The sequence below is a fragment of the Chlorocebus sabaeus genome, chromosome 8, assembly GCF_047675955.1.
Source record: "Chlorocebus sabaeus isolate Y175 chromosome 8, mChlSab1.0.hap1, whole genome shotgun sequence".
NCBI lineage: Eukaryota > Metazoa > Chordata > Mammalia > Primates > Cercopithecidae > Chlorocebus > Chlorocebus sabaeus.
This window is the reverse complement of record NC_132911.1, coordinates 88,841,907-88,861,086: the sequence shown is the minus strand read 5'-3', so window position 1 is coordinate 88,861,086 and position 19,180 is coordinate 88,841,907. Positions and strand designations below refer to the sequence as shown.

The 19,180-nt window shown below is 36.3% G+C and overlaps 1 protein-coding gene across 19 annotated transcripts in view; it reads right to left on the bottom strand.

The window, feature by feature from the left end:
- RALYL (RALY RNA binding protein like) overlaps positions 1-19,180 on the bottom strand; it is a 737,315-nt gene that overhangs the window by 27,986 nt on the left and 690,149 nt on the right. For 12 of the 19 annotated variants that reach the window (XM_038000334.2, XM_073018172.1, XM_008000990.3 and 9 more), the window contains one exon: positions 7,915-8,087. The exons of the other annotated variants lie outside the window; for them this stretch is intronic. In XM_038000334.2, the coding sequence (XP_037856262.1) occupies positions 7,915-8,087 (173 nt within the window). The remainder of the gene's footprint in view (positions 1-7,914; positions 8,088-19,180) is intronic. 19 annotated transcript variants of the gene reach the window in all.

Here is a 19,180-nt window from a genome sequence, read left to right as displayed (position 1 = left end):
GCACTTTGGGAGGCTGAGGTGGGCGGATCACCTGCGGTCAGGAGTTCGAGACCACCCTGGCCAACATGGTGAAACCCTGTCTCTACTAAAAATACAAAACTTAGCCAGGCATGGTGGTGGGTGCCTGTAATCCCAGCTACTAGGGAGGCTGAGGGAGGAGAATCAATTGAACTTAGGAGGTAGAGGTTGTGTGCAATTGCACCATTGCACTCCAGCTTAGGTGACAGAGAGACTATCTCAAAACAAAGAAACAAGCAAACACACAAACAAAATATATAAAAGGATAAAAATGCCCTACAATAAAAACAGAAAGACTTGGCAAAGTTTTTCTGACTTTGGGAAAAAATATATAAGAGGATATACGTGCTCTACAACACACAAAAAAAAAACTTAGCAAAGTCTTTCTGACTTTCTAAGTCTTTTTTTTTTTTTTTTTTGGTCATAGTGCAGTAGGTCACCTAGACTAGATCAATTGTAGGACACATGCACCATGATTGTTTATCTTATCCCTAACTCCATCCAAATAATGTTTTGATTTCTTTATGCCTTAAATATCTGTTCTCAGTAGGACAGGGAAGATAGCTTATGATGGATTGATAGAGTTCAAGACGAAGGTCTTTGAATGCTGTGCTGAAATACAAAAATCAAACAAAATTCAAAATCAAACAGATTAAGTAAGTAAAGAGTAGCACAAAATGCTTATTCTGTGCCAAGTATGTGCCTTTTAGACATTACTTCATTTACTCCTCATGGCAATTGTGAGCCAGACACATATTATTGCCAACCCTCTTCTATAGATGGAAAAACTAAAGCCAGTGAAGGCACAGGTAAGTGGCTTGCTCAGAGTCATGGGACTTTGAACATGCTTCTGTCAGACTGCAGGCAGAGTTCTTGTTTCTAACAGTTAAGCCATCCAACCTCCGGGAAAGATTTTGCCTTAATGGCAGAGTTCTTTAACTAAAATAAAAATGATTAAATCAAGTGAGATGCCAATAGTAGCAAGTCTGAAATAAGAGGGGACACTTATTACAAAGGGATCAGAGCTCTTGAAGAGGTGAGATTCCAGGTGGAAAGCTGGAAGCAGAGATATCTGCCTATTACACACTTTCCCTCACATCAAAGGCTGAGTCATACCCCATTTCTGTTAAGAATAGCTGGTCAGTGGGCATGCATGACCCATGCAGGTCGCCTAGGCCAGGCCAATTGCAGGACACATGCACTATGGCTGTTCATCCTATCCCTAACTCCATTCAAATAATGGTGCTGCTTTCTTTATGCCCTCACTATCTATTCTCAGTAGGACAGGAAAGATAGCATATGATGGATTGACAGAGTTCAAGATAAAGGTCTTTGAATACTGTGTTAAAATACATGCCCAAATCCAACAGATTAAGTACTACTTTCTTCCTTGTAATTTATAATTCTAACTAATTCAGTTGGTACTACCTTTGTGGAACATGTCTCGCAAGTTCTTGTTTGTCCTCTAGCCAGCATTCATTCAAAATGATAAGAAAAAGAAAGAGAAGCACAGTTGATAAAGGGGGATCATCCAGGTGAAGGACTTCATTAGGAAAGAAACAAAAAGTCTCAAAAAGAAGGAGACATTTTCAGTCTTTCTCATAAAGAAAGACCAAGAATATTGATCAGAATGCTTTATGCATTCCAGTTTTTCAATGGTATACCAGAATGTTTGCTTTGAGTTGTCTTCAACTGCAGGATTGGATTTGAGGTCCAGACCTTCCCCATTGTGCACAGAAATTCAATACCTGGTAAGCCCAGGTGACTTACTGCTTAGTTGAGTGTTTTGTTAAATCCTGAAAGATGTATTACAACGTGGTACTCAGCTTGCATGTCTAGGTATTACACAATTCAGCTAGGTAAATCTACTGTGGATTCTTGCTAGATTTACCTGATTTGATTGCGTGTAGTCAGTAAAAGGAAAAGTGATTATAAGTAGAATTCAAAAGAACTCAAATTCTCCTTAATCCATTTAAATGTTTTGCTTGTCTAGTTTCCTCTGGGAATTGGTTTAGCTCTGTAGTTTCAAACCTTGGCTTGATTCCAGGGCTGCTGCTTGAGATAATCTACACTGGCATTTTCAGCAAGCACCCTAGGTGTTGAGTGTAAGTTGACCAAAAACTCTCCTTTGGAAAACACTGGATTAGCCTAAGGCTGCGTAACACATCTGACAGCTTTATAATGTCCTAGAGTGTTCACAGAAGCCTTTTCTCATACACCTGAGGAGAACTCATTTGCTTTTCTGAATTAGCACTGTGTTAAGCACTAGCCTTCCTATAGTATTTCCATTATGGCAAAGGCCACTTTAATTTTGGATGATATTATTTTTTATAAAGAGGAATATAGATTTGGTGGATACAAATAAAGAGAATAAAAGAGTTTGAAATGTTGTATTTGTGAAGTTTCCAGTAGTTTTGTTTTCTAAAATTCACCTTTATGTATCGTGTGACTTATCTAATGCATTTTGGATTTTAAATATATTTTCCATTAAATGATCTGGGGACAATGAAGGATGACTTGAATATTGTTTATTCAACTTTAGCACATGTCATTTCTTTAATTTGTCATCCTTCAAGGTAAAGTTCCAACCCCATTTCTGCCAGGAGTCTTTATTGACCGTAGTGGCTATGTCTGGTTCCCCACCTGTAAATTATGTTTTCCATATGGTTCTTAACATGACTTGCTGCGTTGTATTTTTTGTCTGTGGCCTTTATCCTCAGTCAGTTCATATCTTTCTTATTTTCCTTCTTTATCCCCAGTGGTCAATCAATAAATACTTGCTAGTGGATTTATTTAGAAACACGACTATAGTAGTGGTTTCATAGTGTACATATAGTGCATCAATACAAAGAGTTTAACTGTAGATAAATCCAAATTTTGATTTCTATGCACTACTGAAATATATAGGTATAGATTATTATAGAATCACAGATTTTTAGTCTTGGCTGACTTCTTATAAATTGTAAAGTCCAAGCTTGTTTTTTTGTTTTGTTTTTCTGTTTTTGTGCATGAGGAAATCAGTCATCTCTCTCTGTTTTTGTTTTTTTTGTTTTTTTTGTTTTTTTTTGTTGTTGTTGTTGTTTTTAAAGACAGAGTTTTTGCTCTGTGTGCAGGCTGGAGTGCAATGGCACAATCTCAACTCACTGCAACCCTCGTCTCTTGGGTCCAAGCGATTCTCCTGCCTCAGCCTTCTGAGTTGCTGGGATTACAGGTACCTGCCACCATACCCGGCTAATTTTTGTATTTTTAGTAGAGATGAGGTTTCACCATGTTGGCCAGGCTGAACTCTTGATCTCAGGTGATCCATCCACCTCAGCCTCCCAAAGTGCTAAGATTACAGGCATAAGCCACCACACCCAGCCAGGAAATCAGTCCTTTCTCTACAAGCCACTAAGCTACTTGAGACAAGGAGTCATACTCTTAAACATTTCCTTTCATACATAAAGCAATGACTTTAGTTATCCCTGCATTTTTGGTAGCACCTGGTGCATGCAAGATAGATTCCCAAATGTTAGTTGAAAGAATTGCTTCATGGAAATCAATTTCATTAAGTGTATATTTAGAACTAAACATTATGTGGATAGTCTGTGCTCTTATCTTTGGCTTCTCACCATCTCACAAGAGGCCCCACAACCTACAGCTACCCTACTAGCTCATTTTGTTGAATCTCCTTCACTTCAGATCCAATTCGTATTTCCTGTTCATTCTTTTGCAATGACATTCTGAGCAGCCTGAGCAGCCAAATGGGCATGTGGATACCAGCTCTTCTTTGTGAGAAAATCTCTAATTATATTGTATCTTTGCTGTTCAAATCTATGATGCCCTTTATTATCTAAAAAGAAAAGATTTGTGTTTTTATTTCACTTTTTGGGAGCCAAGGATGGTTTGGTTCAGTAGCCTGGAAAGGAGAAAACAGTGAACACCAGGCTAAGGAATTTTCTCTTGGCCAATCACTAGGAGAAACTCCTTAGTTTCAATCTGGATTGCAAGGACTGTGTGTTAAACCTTTCCTCATTTATTATTTTCTGAGTCTTAGAAACAAAATGATATACTAGAGATAGGATTTATCTCTAGTTCCCTAAGCCTCCAATGATAATAACAGGGTTGAGGGAGGAAACCTGAGTACCTCCAGGCAGGTGCTCAGTTCCAATCAGCTACTTTCTGTATATTTAGAGCATAGTCCAGATACCATGGTTTGGATGTATTGCCATGACTGTATGGTCAAGCCCTGCTCTTTCAGACATATTGCTCCTAGGAAACATGTGCATCCAGAGTAAAAATCAAACAGAATGGTTTTTGAAATTTCTGATTTTGCCTTACTATTTTGTAAAAAAGAAAGTCAAGAGAGACTTGGAGAAGTTATTTGGTTAGGTAGTTCAATTGGGACTGATAATGACAAATCTGGGACTGAAATTGGCTATGCCCTCTCTTTCATGTCAGCCTTTTGATAACTGTCTTACTCTTTCACTTTCTCATCCAATATTTGGAGTGACTTCATGTCCATCTAGATGGCTCATCTTGCATCTGAGCCCCTCATTCCTTAAATTCTTCATCTGCTGTGACTTTGGCACTGATCCCACTTCTATCACTCCCTCCCATGGAGCATCTCATCATCTCTAACTGTCCACCTCTGAAATATCTTGGTCCCTAAGTACAAACTTTGTTTTTCTTTTATTCATTTAGTTCCTCCTTCTCTGGTCCTTAACGGTATATATAGGGGCTTTTTGTTCCCTTTGTGCCTTTATTTTCTCATTTTTAACCCCCTGCCCCAACCATGTTCCCTTCCTTCCGCATTGGTTAGATTCCGTGACCCATCTAGTCAGCCACTCTTTTTAAACTAATATCCTCAACTCCTTTTATTTATTGTTGTTTTTTTGCACTTATCTGACAAAAATGCAACTCTGAACATGTTTGCTTTCTTCATGCTTCCATAAGGGCTGATAAAAGCCAATGGAGAAAAGGCAGATTGATGACTTCATAACAGTAGTTCTCAAAGTGTGACCCCAGACCAGCAGCATCAGTATAATTTAGGAACGTGTTACAAATACAAATTTCTAGAGCCCCCTTCAGCGTACTAAATCAGAATCTCTCAGAATGGGACACAAGAATCTGTGTTTTTACAAAGTTCTCTAAGTAGTTCTGATACACTTTAAAGTTTGCAAAATACTATATTAATTCTTTTTCTTTAACCTTAACTGACTGCTAACACTGCCAATCTTTATATGTTTTCTAAATTAGTAATCTTTAGTGTTTTCCATAGGAGTCTTTTCATCTCTTTTTCATTCTCCTCAAATCTGTGATAGTGCCCATCTCTCCTCATTCCCCAGAGGTTATCACTCTCTGACTTATCTTAGTTTCTGCTTGAATTCCCTCAAACTCCTGCCACAACATCCTCAGACTAACCATAGTCACTTGCAGTGGAGGAGTCTTCAGTTATATATACTTGTGTTCTGGATTCCTTTCCTTTCAGAATTGGGGAACTTTTATCTTTCTCTTCACCAAGTTCTCTCTCTCTACTGGCATCCTTCACCTAATCTCATCACAACTTACATTCACACTCTTTGGGATTTTGATTCTATGTGGGATGAAAAACATTGTAGGGTTTTAAGCAAGGAAATGGCATTATCTGACAGATAGTTTATAAAGATTTTTACCCTTTTTCTGTGGAGACTGGGTTGCATGAGGCAAGAGTTGAAGCAAGAAAACCAGTTTAGATATTATGGAAAATCTGAAGAGCAGGGATGGTGGCTTGGGTCATGGTACTTGTCATGGAGTTGTAACTAACTTTGGGGGCGTGAGTTGGAAGTAGAATTAAAGATAAAGGTGGTGGTCAAGGATGATCTTAATCTTTGGTTTTTATAACTATGTTAATGGTGATGCTGTTTACCAGAATGAGGAAGCCTGGGAAAGAATAAAATGACTGGGAAAAAATCAAGACTGTTTCTGGCCTTGTTAAGTTTCAATTGTTTATTGGAGATCTGTGTGGTGATAGGCAGCTAAACATTTGACTGTAGAGTCCCATGAAGAGATCAGGGATACAATGTGAATTTAGGAATCTTGGCCTATAAGTAATATTTAACACTCTAGTATTTGATGAAGACACCTTGGGACAGGGTGTAGAAAGAGAAGATGGCCTATGACAAAGCCTAATATTTAAAGTGGGAGCATGGAGGGACAATTTCTAGTACGGGAAACTGAGAATGAGCAACTGGTAAATTAGGAGAATTTCTCAGAAGATGGAAGTGGTCAGCTTATGCAAAATTCTGCTGAGAAGTAAATTAAAATAAGAACAGAGAAGTAACCATTGTAAATGGCAACATGGAGGCCTCCAGAGAGCTCAAGGAGTATAGTCACAGTGGAATCCTGACAGCAGAGGTCTGATTAGAATGAGTTGAGGAAATCATGTTGTTGAATGAGTCCTGCCGAATCATGTAGTCCTGCCTAAGGAGAAGCTGGGACATTTGTTTGTTCTTCACTCTAATCTTTAATCAACAGATTCCTGAAATCAATATCAGCCTCAGAACAGGTGCTTAAGTTCTGCAAACTGATACAGACTTTCATAGAAATAGGGGTGGTTGTTAAAAGCTCGTATTTGAAAAGTTTAAATGAAGGTGCTGGCTGAGCACGGTGGCTCACACATGTAATCCCAGCACTTTGGGAGGCCGAGGTTGGTGGATCACTTGAGGTCAGGAGTTCAAGACCAGCCTGGCCAACATGGGGAAAACTCATCTCTTTTAAAATTACAAAAATTAGCTGGATGTGGTGGCAGGTGCCTGTAATCCCAGCTACTTGGGAGGCTGAGGCAGGATAATCGCTTGAATCAGGGGGGTGGAGGTTGCAGTGAGCCAAGATCATGCTACTGCACTCCTGCCTGGGTGACAGAGTGAGACTCTGTCTCAAAAATAATTAGTTAATTAAATAAATAAACAAAAAATCATAAAGGTGCCATGAATTTTAACAGAGCTGGCATGTTAAAAGTCAATATAGAATCTATACAATTCAGCTGTCTTTGAAACTTGATAAAACAACCACCATGACAAAATGAGTTAAATAACAAAAGGTACAGTATTAAAACAAACTGGAATTGGATTTTTACCTGGGATAAGCCAAGTTTAATATGATCAGTCCATAGATATTTGGAAATTGGCAACATATACACACAAACTTGCCCGCATATCATTTTTATTAGTTCAGTCCTTTGAGATAGTATATTTAATTTCATGCTTGATAAAATATGAGAAATAACATCCTCATCAGCATACATTTACCAAGTCCGTGATGTGGTTACGCAGGAAAGGACGTCTGGAAATGAGCAGTATAACGATTACAATATTAGGAAAATACAACTTGTAAAGAAGCAGGTCTTAGCCAAATTCCCAACTCATAATAACTGATTATCAGGCAGTACAGGAATTAAAAATGGTGAACTTGCCATCTACCAAAGTGTCATCTTAGGGAGCACACTGTAGACAAGACTGTTGGCCACAAAAATAGTATAAATAATTATCATCAGTTAGTAACTCAGGTATCTTCCAGTATATTGTAGTTTGTTACCAGGATATTATATCCACATATAGTTCACTTGTAATCACATAAATGCAAGGTTCCTTTTGCAATGGAGCATTTTGGAGAGAATCTTTCACTTCGGACTTTAAATATACCTAATCACTTATATAATATTTATTTTCCTCCTTCATTTAGACCTTCCTATTTTAAGTTAGCAATAAAGTATTGAGCACTTATTATGTGCAAAGCACTATACTCGTGTTCCCTTAAATATATGCATATAAGAGAAGTAAGCCCCAAATGATTTAATCCTTATTTTAGAATGAATGAGTTGCTAACATGCTAGTGTTGTTACCCAAAGGGTGTGAATACCAAATGTTTCGTTCCTACCAGCTCATGACCCCCATCTTCATCGAAGTCCTCCTCTATCCCATCTGTCATCTCTTCTCCATCGGCATCTGGCCCTCCTTCAGCAGGCTCCTCTGTAGAGTGATCTGCAATCTCTGACACACATTCCTCTTGGATCAGCACTAGACTCTCTTCCAATTGCTTCTTCTGAGCTTCTGGGGGGGAAAAAGCAAATGACTACTACCTTGGGTTGCTCATGAGCCATTTGGATAAACCATGAAAAAACAGTCCATGAAAGGGTAAACTCTACATGCTATTAAAGGTGTACAGAAGGTAAGGTAACATTATGCTTTAAGTGAATGTTTTCAATCATGTACAGTTTTCTATGTGCACTTACATGTAAGCATATTTAACAGAATTAGCAAAAATTAGGGAATCCAGATGGTAGTAGTACATAAATTAGTAAGATTTACATAAACAGATTGATTTTTCTGGCTACTTTATTTTATATATAGTGCTTTCTAAAAAGGATGGTCTTTCTGAGAGGAAAATAGAGCAAAAACAAATGGCAAAAATCAGACTCATCATAGAAATTTTCACTCAAGGAAGCAGGATGGAGAAAATTCATTGACAAGTTCAAACCTAAGTGAAAAAGACAAAGAAAAACTCACTGAGGAAAAAAGTACAAAAGCAAATATGTTTTTTTTTTTTTTTTTCAAAAAAACATGTCTATGTGAACAATACCCTGGAAATTTAAAGTCTAAATTCTGTTGACAGATGTGGTTAACTTCAGTGGTTAAGAACATAAATTCTGGGGTCAGACAACCTCGGTTCAAAGTCGAACTTCATCACCTAATAGCTTTGTGATGCTGTTCAAAGTCAAAATGATTAACCCTCCATTTGTCTCAGTTTTCTCATCCATGCAATAAGGACAACAATTTCCTACACTTTCAGGGTTTGGTGTAGTGAATCAAAATGTTAGTATAGTGACTTGCAAATAATAAGTGCTCAACAAACAAAGCTACACTCTACATTAGTAGAATTTCCTCTAGTTGTCAGGATCTGTGCATTCCATTCACAGAAACCTGCTCAAATGGAAAGTGTGCTGACAGCATCATAATTATTTTCTCTAGCAGGTGGTATTCATCTCCTGTGAATATAAAGAAATGTTGGGTATCCAATAAATTAGATCGTCGTATGTTCCTCCTTCTCTACCTTATTCTCATGTGTTCATGACTATTCCAAAGTTGGTTGTTTTCACTAATTTTGCTGTGTTTTTAAAAATCAGATTATTAATCTATCCTTTGATCTGAGTTTTTAAATAGCCTAAATTTTGATAATTCATTACAATAAAGGTAGTTTATAGAGCTAAATAACTTTAGGGTATTCATTTCTGGTCTTTTTCATAATGTGAAATAAAAGGAAAACGAGCACTGATATAAACATTTTGTCTCAGCACGAAACTTTTCAAACAACTGATATGTAAATCAACAAACTGATAGAAATATAATGTACAAATAAGCAAATAAGCAGGTATTCTTTCCACGAAATTGTTTACAATTAAAATAATTTTATAAATAAATGTGTATCTATACCTTCTTGCATTTTAATTCTCCAAATGATAAAGTTTATTGAAAATAAGACAGTAGTAGAGGGTTGTGGTGCCTTGCCTCTGTTGTCAGAGTTTAGTTACTCTGAGCTCTAGTTGACAGGATTCTAGCTCTAGCTTTGTTACTTACCCACTGAATTATAGACACTGAGTTTGAATCTAAGTTTTGGCCATTTGGTCAGGTCAGGTCATTTAAACACATTAAGTCATTCTTTCTTCATCTATACCTACCTCTGGGTTTTACTGTGAGAATAGCAGAGCTTGTATTTGGGAAGTGTTCTGAAAATTATAAAGGACTACATAAATGTGTTCTATTAGACACAAAAGGGAGATGGTATGCTCTTACTGTGAATATGTTGAAGGAATAACAACAGTAAGCGTAGATCAAGAGGCCTGTTCAGATCAGAGAATAACACTCATGGGGCTGAGCCTCTGTTTCAGAGGAGGAAAGGAGCTGGTGGATCAAACCAAAGCTGCAAATAATTACTATGGGTATCATAAATGACCAAAACATAGGCTCCTTTTCATTAAGAGAAAGACATTTACTTCATATAAATAGACACAAGCTATACACGTCTTGATGTTTTTAAAATCAACTTATTAGGTTCAAATTTCTCCATTTAACAACATTACTAGTGCAGTAAGGATGTGAACTCTGCTTTTAAAACTGTACTTTTTATCTTGATATGCATATACAGATGTACTGATGGAAGGAAGTATGGTATATAAATTCTTCCCATTTTTCCTAATGTCTATATAACATTTAGCACAGAAAGTCCTGTGAAGACTATAAAGTGGTTATTGTAAACTATAACCAAGATTTTTTCTAAATACAGAAAATTATCCAATTTAAGAAGGTAAAAGTAAGTTAAAGAAAAAAAATCTGTTTAATCTAGAGAAGACTCAGTTGTCTGAATTAAAAGGAAGGTAAATAAGGCAGGAAAGACCAAAAACCCTCTCAATTTTACTCTTACTGAATATTTCTAGGTTTTATTCTCATTTTCTTTCCAGATATCATTCATTGTGCTCTACAATTCTAGATCTGCAACCTAGGTCAACCCACACACACATCTGTGAGTAGGCTCCACTGAGAAAACGATGTGATAGGTCGACTAGCTCGAGCACTGGACAGTTTTGAGTCCTCTCCCAATAATCACATCTCTTGTGCTATTCTGTTGCCTCTCCTATCACTGATCCTTTGACTGCACAATGGAGGTGGCTACTCTGGTTTTGGCCCCCACTCTTCCTCCTAAAAAAGGTTTTTGTACATATCGTCGAAACCCCTCACCTCTTGCCACTGTATGTCACCATTCCGCTTGTTTGAAATGCCCTAGCTTTCAAGACCTGGTGCTGGTACCTCAAGAAAGAGGGAGAAATAGAAATTTGGGATTCTTAGAATTCTATGCAGTGAAAAATGCTTTGAATCTTATAACTTTTTTTAAAACCAAACGTTCTCAGTGTTAGGTTATTGTGTTTATCTTTTTGTTACAACACATAAATGGACTTTTGCTTAAGACTGACAAATATGAGGAATTCAATTGGCCTAGTCATATCCATTTCTTCTCTAATGATTCCAGAAACATTTGGTTTTTGAGAATGCTTATGTTTTGATTTTGAAAGTAACATATACGTGTGTGTGATATATATATAATATTTATATATAATATATATAATTTATTTATATTACACACACACACATATATATATATTTTTTTCTCTAGAAGATCTCTGGCCAAGGAAGCATAGCAGATTTTCAAAGGACCCCTGTAGGACCCGACTTTAAAGATGCATAGTCCTCATCTGGTTTTATATATCAATTTGTTTCAGCTTGTATCAGGAAAGCTGACTTTCCTGATCTTCCTAGCTGAATGTAATCTTTCCCTCTTTGATCAACCAAGGCCCTGATCAAATGCTGTCTTATAGTTAGTTCTATTTTCTTATCTTTTCATTAGTGTTTAAGCTTCCTGGAAATTGGAGCTATTGCCTCAGAAGATCGTTGTCACACTAAAAGGGGATGATATAGAGGTCCATCTTTTGTAAACTGAAAAGCACAATACAAGCCAGTTGTCAAAACATTTTGTTGTGCTCTGTAGCCCTCACTTAATGCCTTGCACATGAAGAGGTAAGGTATCAGGAAGGATATAGGGTTTGAGATCCATACTTCTGCTAATTACTAGTCCTATTAATTGTGGTTTTCTTCTCTAAAAGGTAAGCATGAAAATAACATCTATTTCAGAGAATTGCTATGTGCTCTAATGAAGAAAAAGATGTGAATGTGTTTTTTAGACTGCAAAGACCACACAAACGTGTTATAACAGGTTCAAAACAGTTGAGTTGAATCTATATTTGTTTCTTGATTGCTATAGACAAATTTCCCATGTCAAAATTATTCACCCCTACTGATCATTAAGAATCAGGCACTACAAAGATTATTTTGAATTTTGGTTTCAAAACGGCCTTTTTAGTTCTGTGTTTAGACAGGCATAGTCTAGTACTGATATGGTTTGGCTGTGTTTCCACCCAAATCTCATCTTGAATTGTAGCTCCCATAATACCCACGTGTTGTGGGAGGGACCCAGTGGGAGATAATTGAATGATAGGGGTGGTTTCCTCCATTATAGTAAATAAGTCTCACAAGATCTGATGGTTTTATAAGGGGTTTCCCGTTTCTCCTGACTCTCAGTCTTTCTTGTCTGCTGCCATGTAAGATATGCCTTTCATTTTCTGCTGTGATTGTGAGGCCTCCCCAGACACATAGAACTGTGAGTTCATTAAACCTCTGTTTCTTTTTAAGTTAGCTAGTCTTGGGTATGTCTTTATTAACAGCATGAGAACAAACTAACACAGTACATAGTACATAGACACAGTTACTCTATTTTTTGTATTAATATACAACATACATGTGATTCTGATGTATTTCAAAGGTAGTGGTATATTAATACAGTTCATTGCAAAAAAATCTTATATATTATTCTCATCATCCAATCATTAACTTGAAAGCTAAATGCTTGGAAGTCATTATCTGAGTTAAGCAAAAAAAAAAAAAAAAAAAAAAAAAAGCTTTAATTATTATGGTAATCGATTCATAGGAGTTTAACAAATACAATCAGCCTGTGCATTAGTAATAGGTAGTGAACATAGCTTTTGTCATCTCAATGGGAAATATTATAATCACTAAACAATGATAGGTTCCATGAATAAAATCACACATGAAAGCACATCTTCTTTATTAAGCTGTTGGTTAACAGTTTAATAGGCAGTTTTGATTCAGTAATTATGTTGCTGAAATAGAGATAAAGCAACTTGTTCTTTTTTTTAAATAATTATCTAATTTTACTTTTCTTAGAGATGAGTAATGTTGTTTAGTTTATTCTTAACTTTATACAATTCTCTTTATTTGCATAATTATTTTTCTAGTCATCACTCTTTATTGTCAATGTGAGTGTGTGAGTGTGTATGTGTGTTTGTGTGTATGTGCATTTCTCTCTCTGCCACTAAAGCTTCTTTGGGGCAGAAACATTTTTATTATTCATCTTTGTTTATCTGGTGGCTAACTCAGACCCTTAATCACAAATTAAGTGTTTGCTGAATATATTAATGAATTGTGGAATCAACTAATGAAAATAAATGTCAAATGTGTCAAATTCTTTTTAGTTAAAGTGGCTGCTGAATTTTGCATACAATGGTGACAAAAATATAAATCCAAGATTAAAACAAACAAACAAACAAACTGAAAAACCTCCTTGCCACATTCTACATGACAATCCCATACCACAAAGTCAAAGTAAAATGTGAGGTCTGAAATTTTCTGAGAAGAAAATTGTTTGTGTTTATATTGACAAGTCTTCAAGAGAAAAATGAAATGTGAAGTCTTCCAGTGCTTATTGGAGGAGCGCTGCCTTCGAACACTAACATATTTTGGAGTCTGTTGGTTTCTTTAAGTCAGAGTGATGGATGACCATAGCATTTCTTTTGTGAACAGAGAAATGAGTATCAGATTTTTTTTTAAAGAGTTGATTAGAAGCCAAAAAGCCAGCAGCTTATGTCTAAAAGACACCTCTAAGACACCTACATTATGGATTACAACAAAAAGGTTTATAATGGCTACAAGTTAGTGAGTGCTTATGAAGTGCTGGCCATGTAAGATTCATTAACTTTAGTCCTTGAAATATACTGCAATGTAGGCTTATTTATCATTTTACACATGGGGAAACTGAGGAACAAATAAGTGCTCATGGTCACACAGTAACAAGTGCAAGAGCTGGAATTCCAACTTAAAATTCCTAATCTTATAACCTTGGCTGTTTTCTAATATATCTCTTAAAAAAGAAGGCCTAATCTGACATACCAAGGGAATGTTTCGAATCTCTTCAATAACCAATTTTAAGTTTAAGAATGAAGAAGTCTGTTTAGTTAGGGGCACATGTTGTAGTTAGCTAAACAATGACTATCAAAGGAAAAGAAGTATAAATTACAGGTAAATATTTCTGTTAAGGGAAAATGCTTAAGGCTTTAAAAAGCCACGAAAGGAAAGAATTTAATATTACATTCCAATCCTCATATTCAAATATTTTTTTCTGCATATCTCATCTCTACTTCAAAAAGCTATCTATGATTCAGAAAACAAGTTAGAATTGTTGAGATTTATGTTCAAAGCATTTTTATTAAATTGAGTTTGCTGCATAGCTATTATCATTAATATAACTATGAAAATTGGTTGAGTTGGCAATTAAGTTTTTTGACATGCTGCCTTAATTGCTAGATAATTGCTAGCTGAATTGTACTTAGCAGATGGTTGGAAAGAATGTTGATACAAAAACAGTCACATTATTCACTAGAGCCAAGCTAGTATCCTTGAATCATTGTTTTTGCATACTAGTATAAACTGTATTTTAAGAAAAATTTTATATTACAACACTTGTATATAGTATGAATTTAACTCAATGGTTCCAATAAATGCCATTTAGAAAAATGCAACTTATTATGGATGGTATTACTATCAACCACATAAATGAACATCAGGAAAATTACATAGACTGTTTTTAGATGAATATATTAGTTATGTAAGTACATTTTTGGAGGAAATGGCGTCAAAGTTGTTCACATGAAATACCCAAGATTGTTGAGATGACACAAATGCAACATAAATCATTTAAAAATTACTGATATAATTGTGTTTATTTAAATAATGGTTTTAATGGAGATATTATTTTCTCCATTTAATAGGTTTTATAAGGACTTTCCCAAATTTCATTCAGCTAGTAAGTTAAACTAGGTCTCTAGTGTGATGTGAACCTAGTTTTGTTTTATTCCTGTCTGGGACCTTAGATAATGTAAATCTGTTTTCCACAAGGAAGATGAATTGGAGAGGAAACAAATCAGAAGTGGAGGCCAACTAAAAGGTGTTGTTTAGGAGGATGAAAATATCCTAACTGATTTGTGGTGATGGTTGTGTCACTTAGTAAAATTACTAAGTCATTGAATTATACTCTTGAAATTAGTAAATTTTATTCTATGTAAAATATACCTCAATAAATTTGTTTAAAAAATAAGGTGAATGCAACAGAACATATGAGAGATGATGAGGGTTTGGGTATTGGCGTATCTTTAGGAAAATAGAGAGAAGGGGTGGGGTAAAAATATACCAAAGGTATAAGATTTGGCAACACTGCTGTAGTAGGAATAGAGGATAATGTTGAGACTGGCAATTTTATAGGGTACAGAGGAGTATATCTAGGTAGGAAAGTGAGAAGAAAGAATTCAATTTTGAAAGACTGTGATTCAGTTATTCCCAAGATGGCTTCAATATTCCCCTTGACTTGACAACTACAGGTAAGTTTCTTCCTGACCATAGGCCCTGGAGCATCCTTTCCTTAGAGTGTTTGCTTTAACAAACTTGCAATTGTAAATTCTTTCTCTGTCCATTTGAGAGGCAAATTTTCTGTAACCCAGGAATATTTTTCTTAAGATTCAGGAGCTATTTCTTTGACATGTTATCATTGAATAAGATAGGGCCATTGTTTTCCAGTCTCCTTGGGAGAGTAGCAGCCTAACTTTAATAAGAGCTAATTAGCAAACACAGATGGTGACCAAATCTCCTCCTCCAACATCCTCCGATACTTTTCCATTAGCTTGCTCCAGCATTCAAGAATCTGCCTGCCTTTAGCTGATTCTAGCATTAAAAATATTATCCTGTGTTTTATTTTTGCAGAGTCTAGTTCAATTTTATCTCCTATTGCAATAGTCTTGAATAAAGCCTTCCTTGCTGCTTTAATAAGTGTTCAGGGCAATCTTGCCTTTACAGTTAACAGGGATAGCTACAGGAAGCACTCCAGTAAGCAGTTGAAAGGTTTGATCTAGTTGCTAAAGACAACTCAATGTCTTTCCTCTGCCTTATATTGAACTTCTTTAAAATATTTAATTTTTGTACTCAAATATTTCTACAAGCTTGCTATGAAAAACAGCAGCGCTTTGTTCCTACCTGTTCACCATTTCCAGCTCCTTAAAGGCTTTCCACTCACTTGGCTGAATATTTTAAATACACGCACTCCTATTGGCTGAATCTTTTAAATACATGCACTCCTATCTCTAAATAATGTTTATATTGCTACTTCTCAATCAATTTTATGCACTATCTGTTGACATGATCGCTAGGAAGCTAAGGATTCAGTTCTTGGTCCTACAATCCCCACTCACTTCCCATCTCTCTAGAGAATCATATTGTAAATTGGATTTAATAAATTTTCAGTTTTTACATAATTTTTACTATGAAAGTACTTTGTGCAGCTAAGCTGTTAGCACAGGATGAATAATTTCTCTTTCCTGAAGAGTATTTTATTTTCTCTAGAATTAAAAATTGCCTCACGTTTTAAAAATTAGTTCTCTATGTGCTTCTCTTTATGTACTTATGCAAACTTACTCCTCCTTCTTAACCAATCCTCTTTCCCACCCAGTAGCTATTTCATCAAGTTTGATGTCTTAAAAAGTCTATCCCAGAGCTTTTGAGCAGTTCTGACCTGGACTCATTTCTTTCCAGGTATCTTGCACAGCTCATCTCCTAGGATCTCTGTTACCTCTATCTTGAAAATTCCTTTTGTTTGTTGCTTTTAGAGTCCATGCTTTAGGAAGGCTGTTTTACTTCTTTCTTGGTTTATCACTGTGCTTTGGTGAAGTACTCTTTTTAGTACTTTTCAGAGAAAGGGTATATCAAAATAGTTGATTGGAAGGCCATTAGGCTGAGATGGTTTCTGTGCCTTGGGTTCCCACATAGGTAAACTGAAACCCAACTCAGATTGAATAGAGACGAAATATGAAAACTGAAACTTAAGCTTATTCAGATATTCATCCTTTAGTTCTCATATCCTTCCCCTATTTTCCATTTCTGTTTTTTTCCATATTTTCTGCGAGAGTTTCTCCAATTTTGTCTTCCAATCATTGTATTATTTATTTGTGCTATCATATGTTAATTTCTAAAAGCTCTTTTATCAGCCCTTTGAATACTCAGTTTTATAATTTTATGTTTTTATTATAGTATCTTCTCATATCTCTGAGGGTATTAGTCAGTGTTTTTTTTTTTCCCTTCTTTTTGAAGTTTCATTCTTCCTGTATATGCTTGTTTCCTCTGATTTTTTTGGCATTTGCTTATTATGTTAAATGTGTTCTTTCATCTGGTGATTCTTATTTGTTCACGTTAACAGTGTTAAAATATTGATTGACAACTTTGTAAGTATAGAGAGATACTGTCTCTGTAGGTGGACTAGCTGAGTGCTTCCTTAGTTGATCCTATATCAGCATCTTTAAGTCTTTCCTCTTTGGCTACTCATGCTCCCAACTGAAGACTTTTCTAGTGTCCTGCCAGTGCTCTGGTAGCTGAGTCAGGGAGAAGGTGGCATTTCTACAGTAGTTACAGAAACTTCCCCCCCACTGCCCTTTTTTTGAGGTGGAGTCTCGCTCTGTGGCCCAGGCTGGAGTGCAGTGGTGGGGTCTCGGCTCACTGAAAGCTCTGCCTTCCAGGTTCACGCCATTCTCCTGCCTCAGCCTCCTGAGTAGCTGGGACTACAGGCGCCTGCCACCACGCCAGCTAATTTTTTATATTTTTAGTAGAGACGGGATTTCACCTGTGTAGCCAGGAATGGTCTCTATCTCCTGACCTCGTGATCCACCCACCTTGGCCTCCCAAAGTGCTGGGATTACAGGCATGAGCCACCGCGCCCGGCCCCCCAACTGCTTTTAAGTGCTCTCAAGTTTCCTTGTCATCTACCAGCCCTGAGACCCACTGTTTTACCTTCTCTAGAGGAAACTTCTCCAGCTTTCTTTCAAAGTGCAGCAGAGATAGTTGGGACATAAGAATCTGTTTCCTAAACAGACTTTCAACTGTTTATGTCCTCTTTTCCCGAGGAATATGATGCCTTGAATTCTGAACTTTTTCGGAGTTTGTGATCAAAATTGGACTTGGATTTCTAGGATATGCTAAATTAGGTATACCTCCTGTCCAGCTGCTAAACCCTATCCTTATTTTTAATGCAGTTTCAAGGGAGAACACTGCTCAATTCTTGTGTTTAATTCATCATCTGTAACCAGAAGCATCACCAAATCTGAAGTATCAATGAAAGCAGTAAGGTATTCAGAACAGAAATAGTAGTCATGTTACAGGCTACTGCAGTCAGATTACATCTGGAGCAACACTTTCCATTCTGAGCAATGTAATGTTGACAGACTACAATAATGACTAGAGAAGAGAGATGGCAATAGTTTAAGGTACAAAACCAAGTTAAATGAGAAGCAACTGCAGGAACTGTTGATATTTCTCTAGACCAAAAAGGCCTCTAAGATGCTGTGATCAAAATTTGAATGTAGTTAAGATGAATACCCACAGGCCAATGATATCAACTCTCTGTTAAAAGGTTTTGGAGGGGTGAGGATACTTATAGCTCCCTTAAAAAAAAAAAAAAAAATATATATATATATATATATATGTATGTCATATATATATATTTTAATTTATTTTTTTAATTTATTTTTTAAAATATTTTGAGATGGAGTCTCACTGTTGCCCAGGTTGAAGTACAGTGGCATTATCTCAGCTCACTGCAACTTCCATCTCCCGGGTTCAAGCAATTCTCCTGCCTCAGACTCCCTAGTAGCTGGGATTACAGATGTGCCACCACATCTGGCTAATGTTTGTATTTTTAGTAGAGACGGGGTTTCACCATGTTGGTCAGGCTGGTCTCGAACTCCTGACCTCAAGTGATCCACCCATCTCAGCCTCCCAAAGTGCTAGGATTACAGGCGTGAGCCACTCACTTTAAATACTTAATTGACTGTTGTATCACAAGGAATTAGACATTAAGTTTCTTTACAGAGAACATAAAAGTGATAACTGAACCAAGTGAAAGCAAAATACATTTTGGCTCAGTGTAAGGAAGACCTACAATAGGAGTCTCAGACATAAATGTGAACAGGGACCGATAATATAAATATGTGAACTGGCTGGATAAAGATATTAGTAAACTGAAAAGTGCATGCCATATATAGAGTGATAGAGTGAGTAGCAGTATTGAAAAGTTCAATATTTTTAAAACTCAAATTTTGAAATTTATTTACAATATTCCAATTTTTTGACATTAATTTATTTTTGAAAACTTCATATCTTATACCAAGCATATGGGTAGGATGAATTTATCTTGTGGGACTCCTATT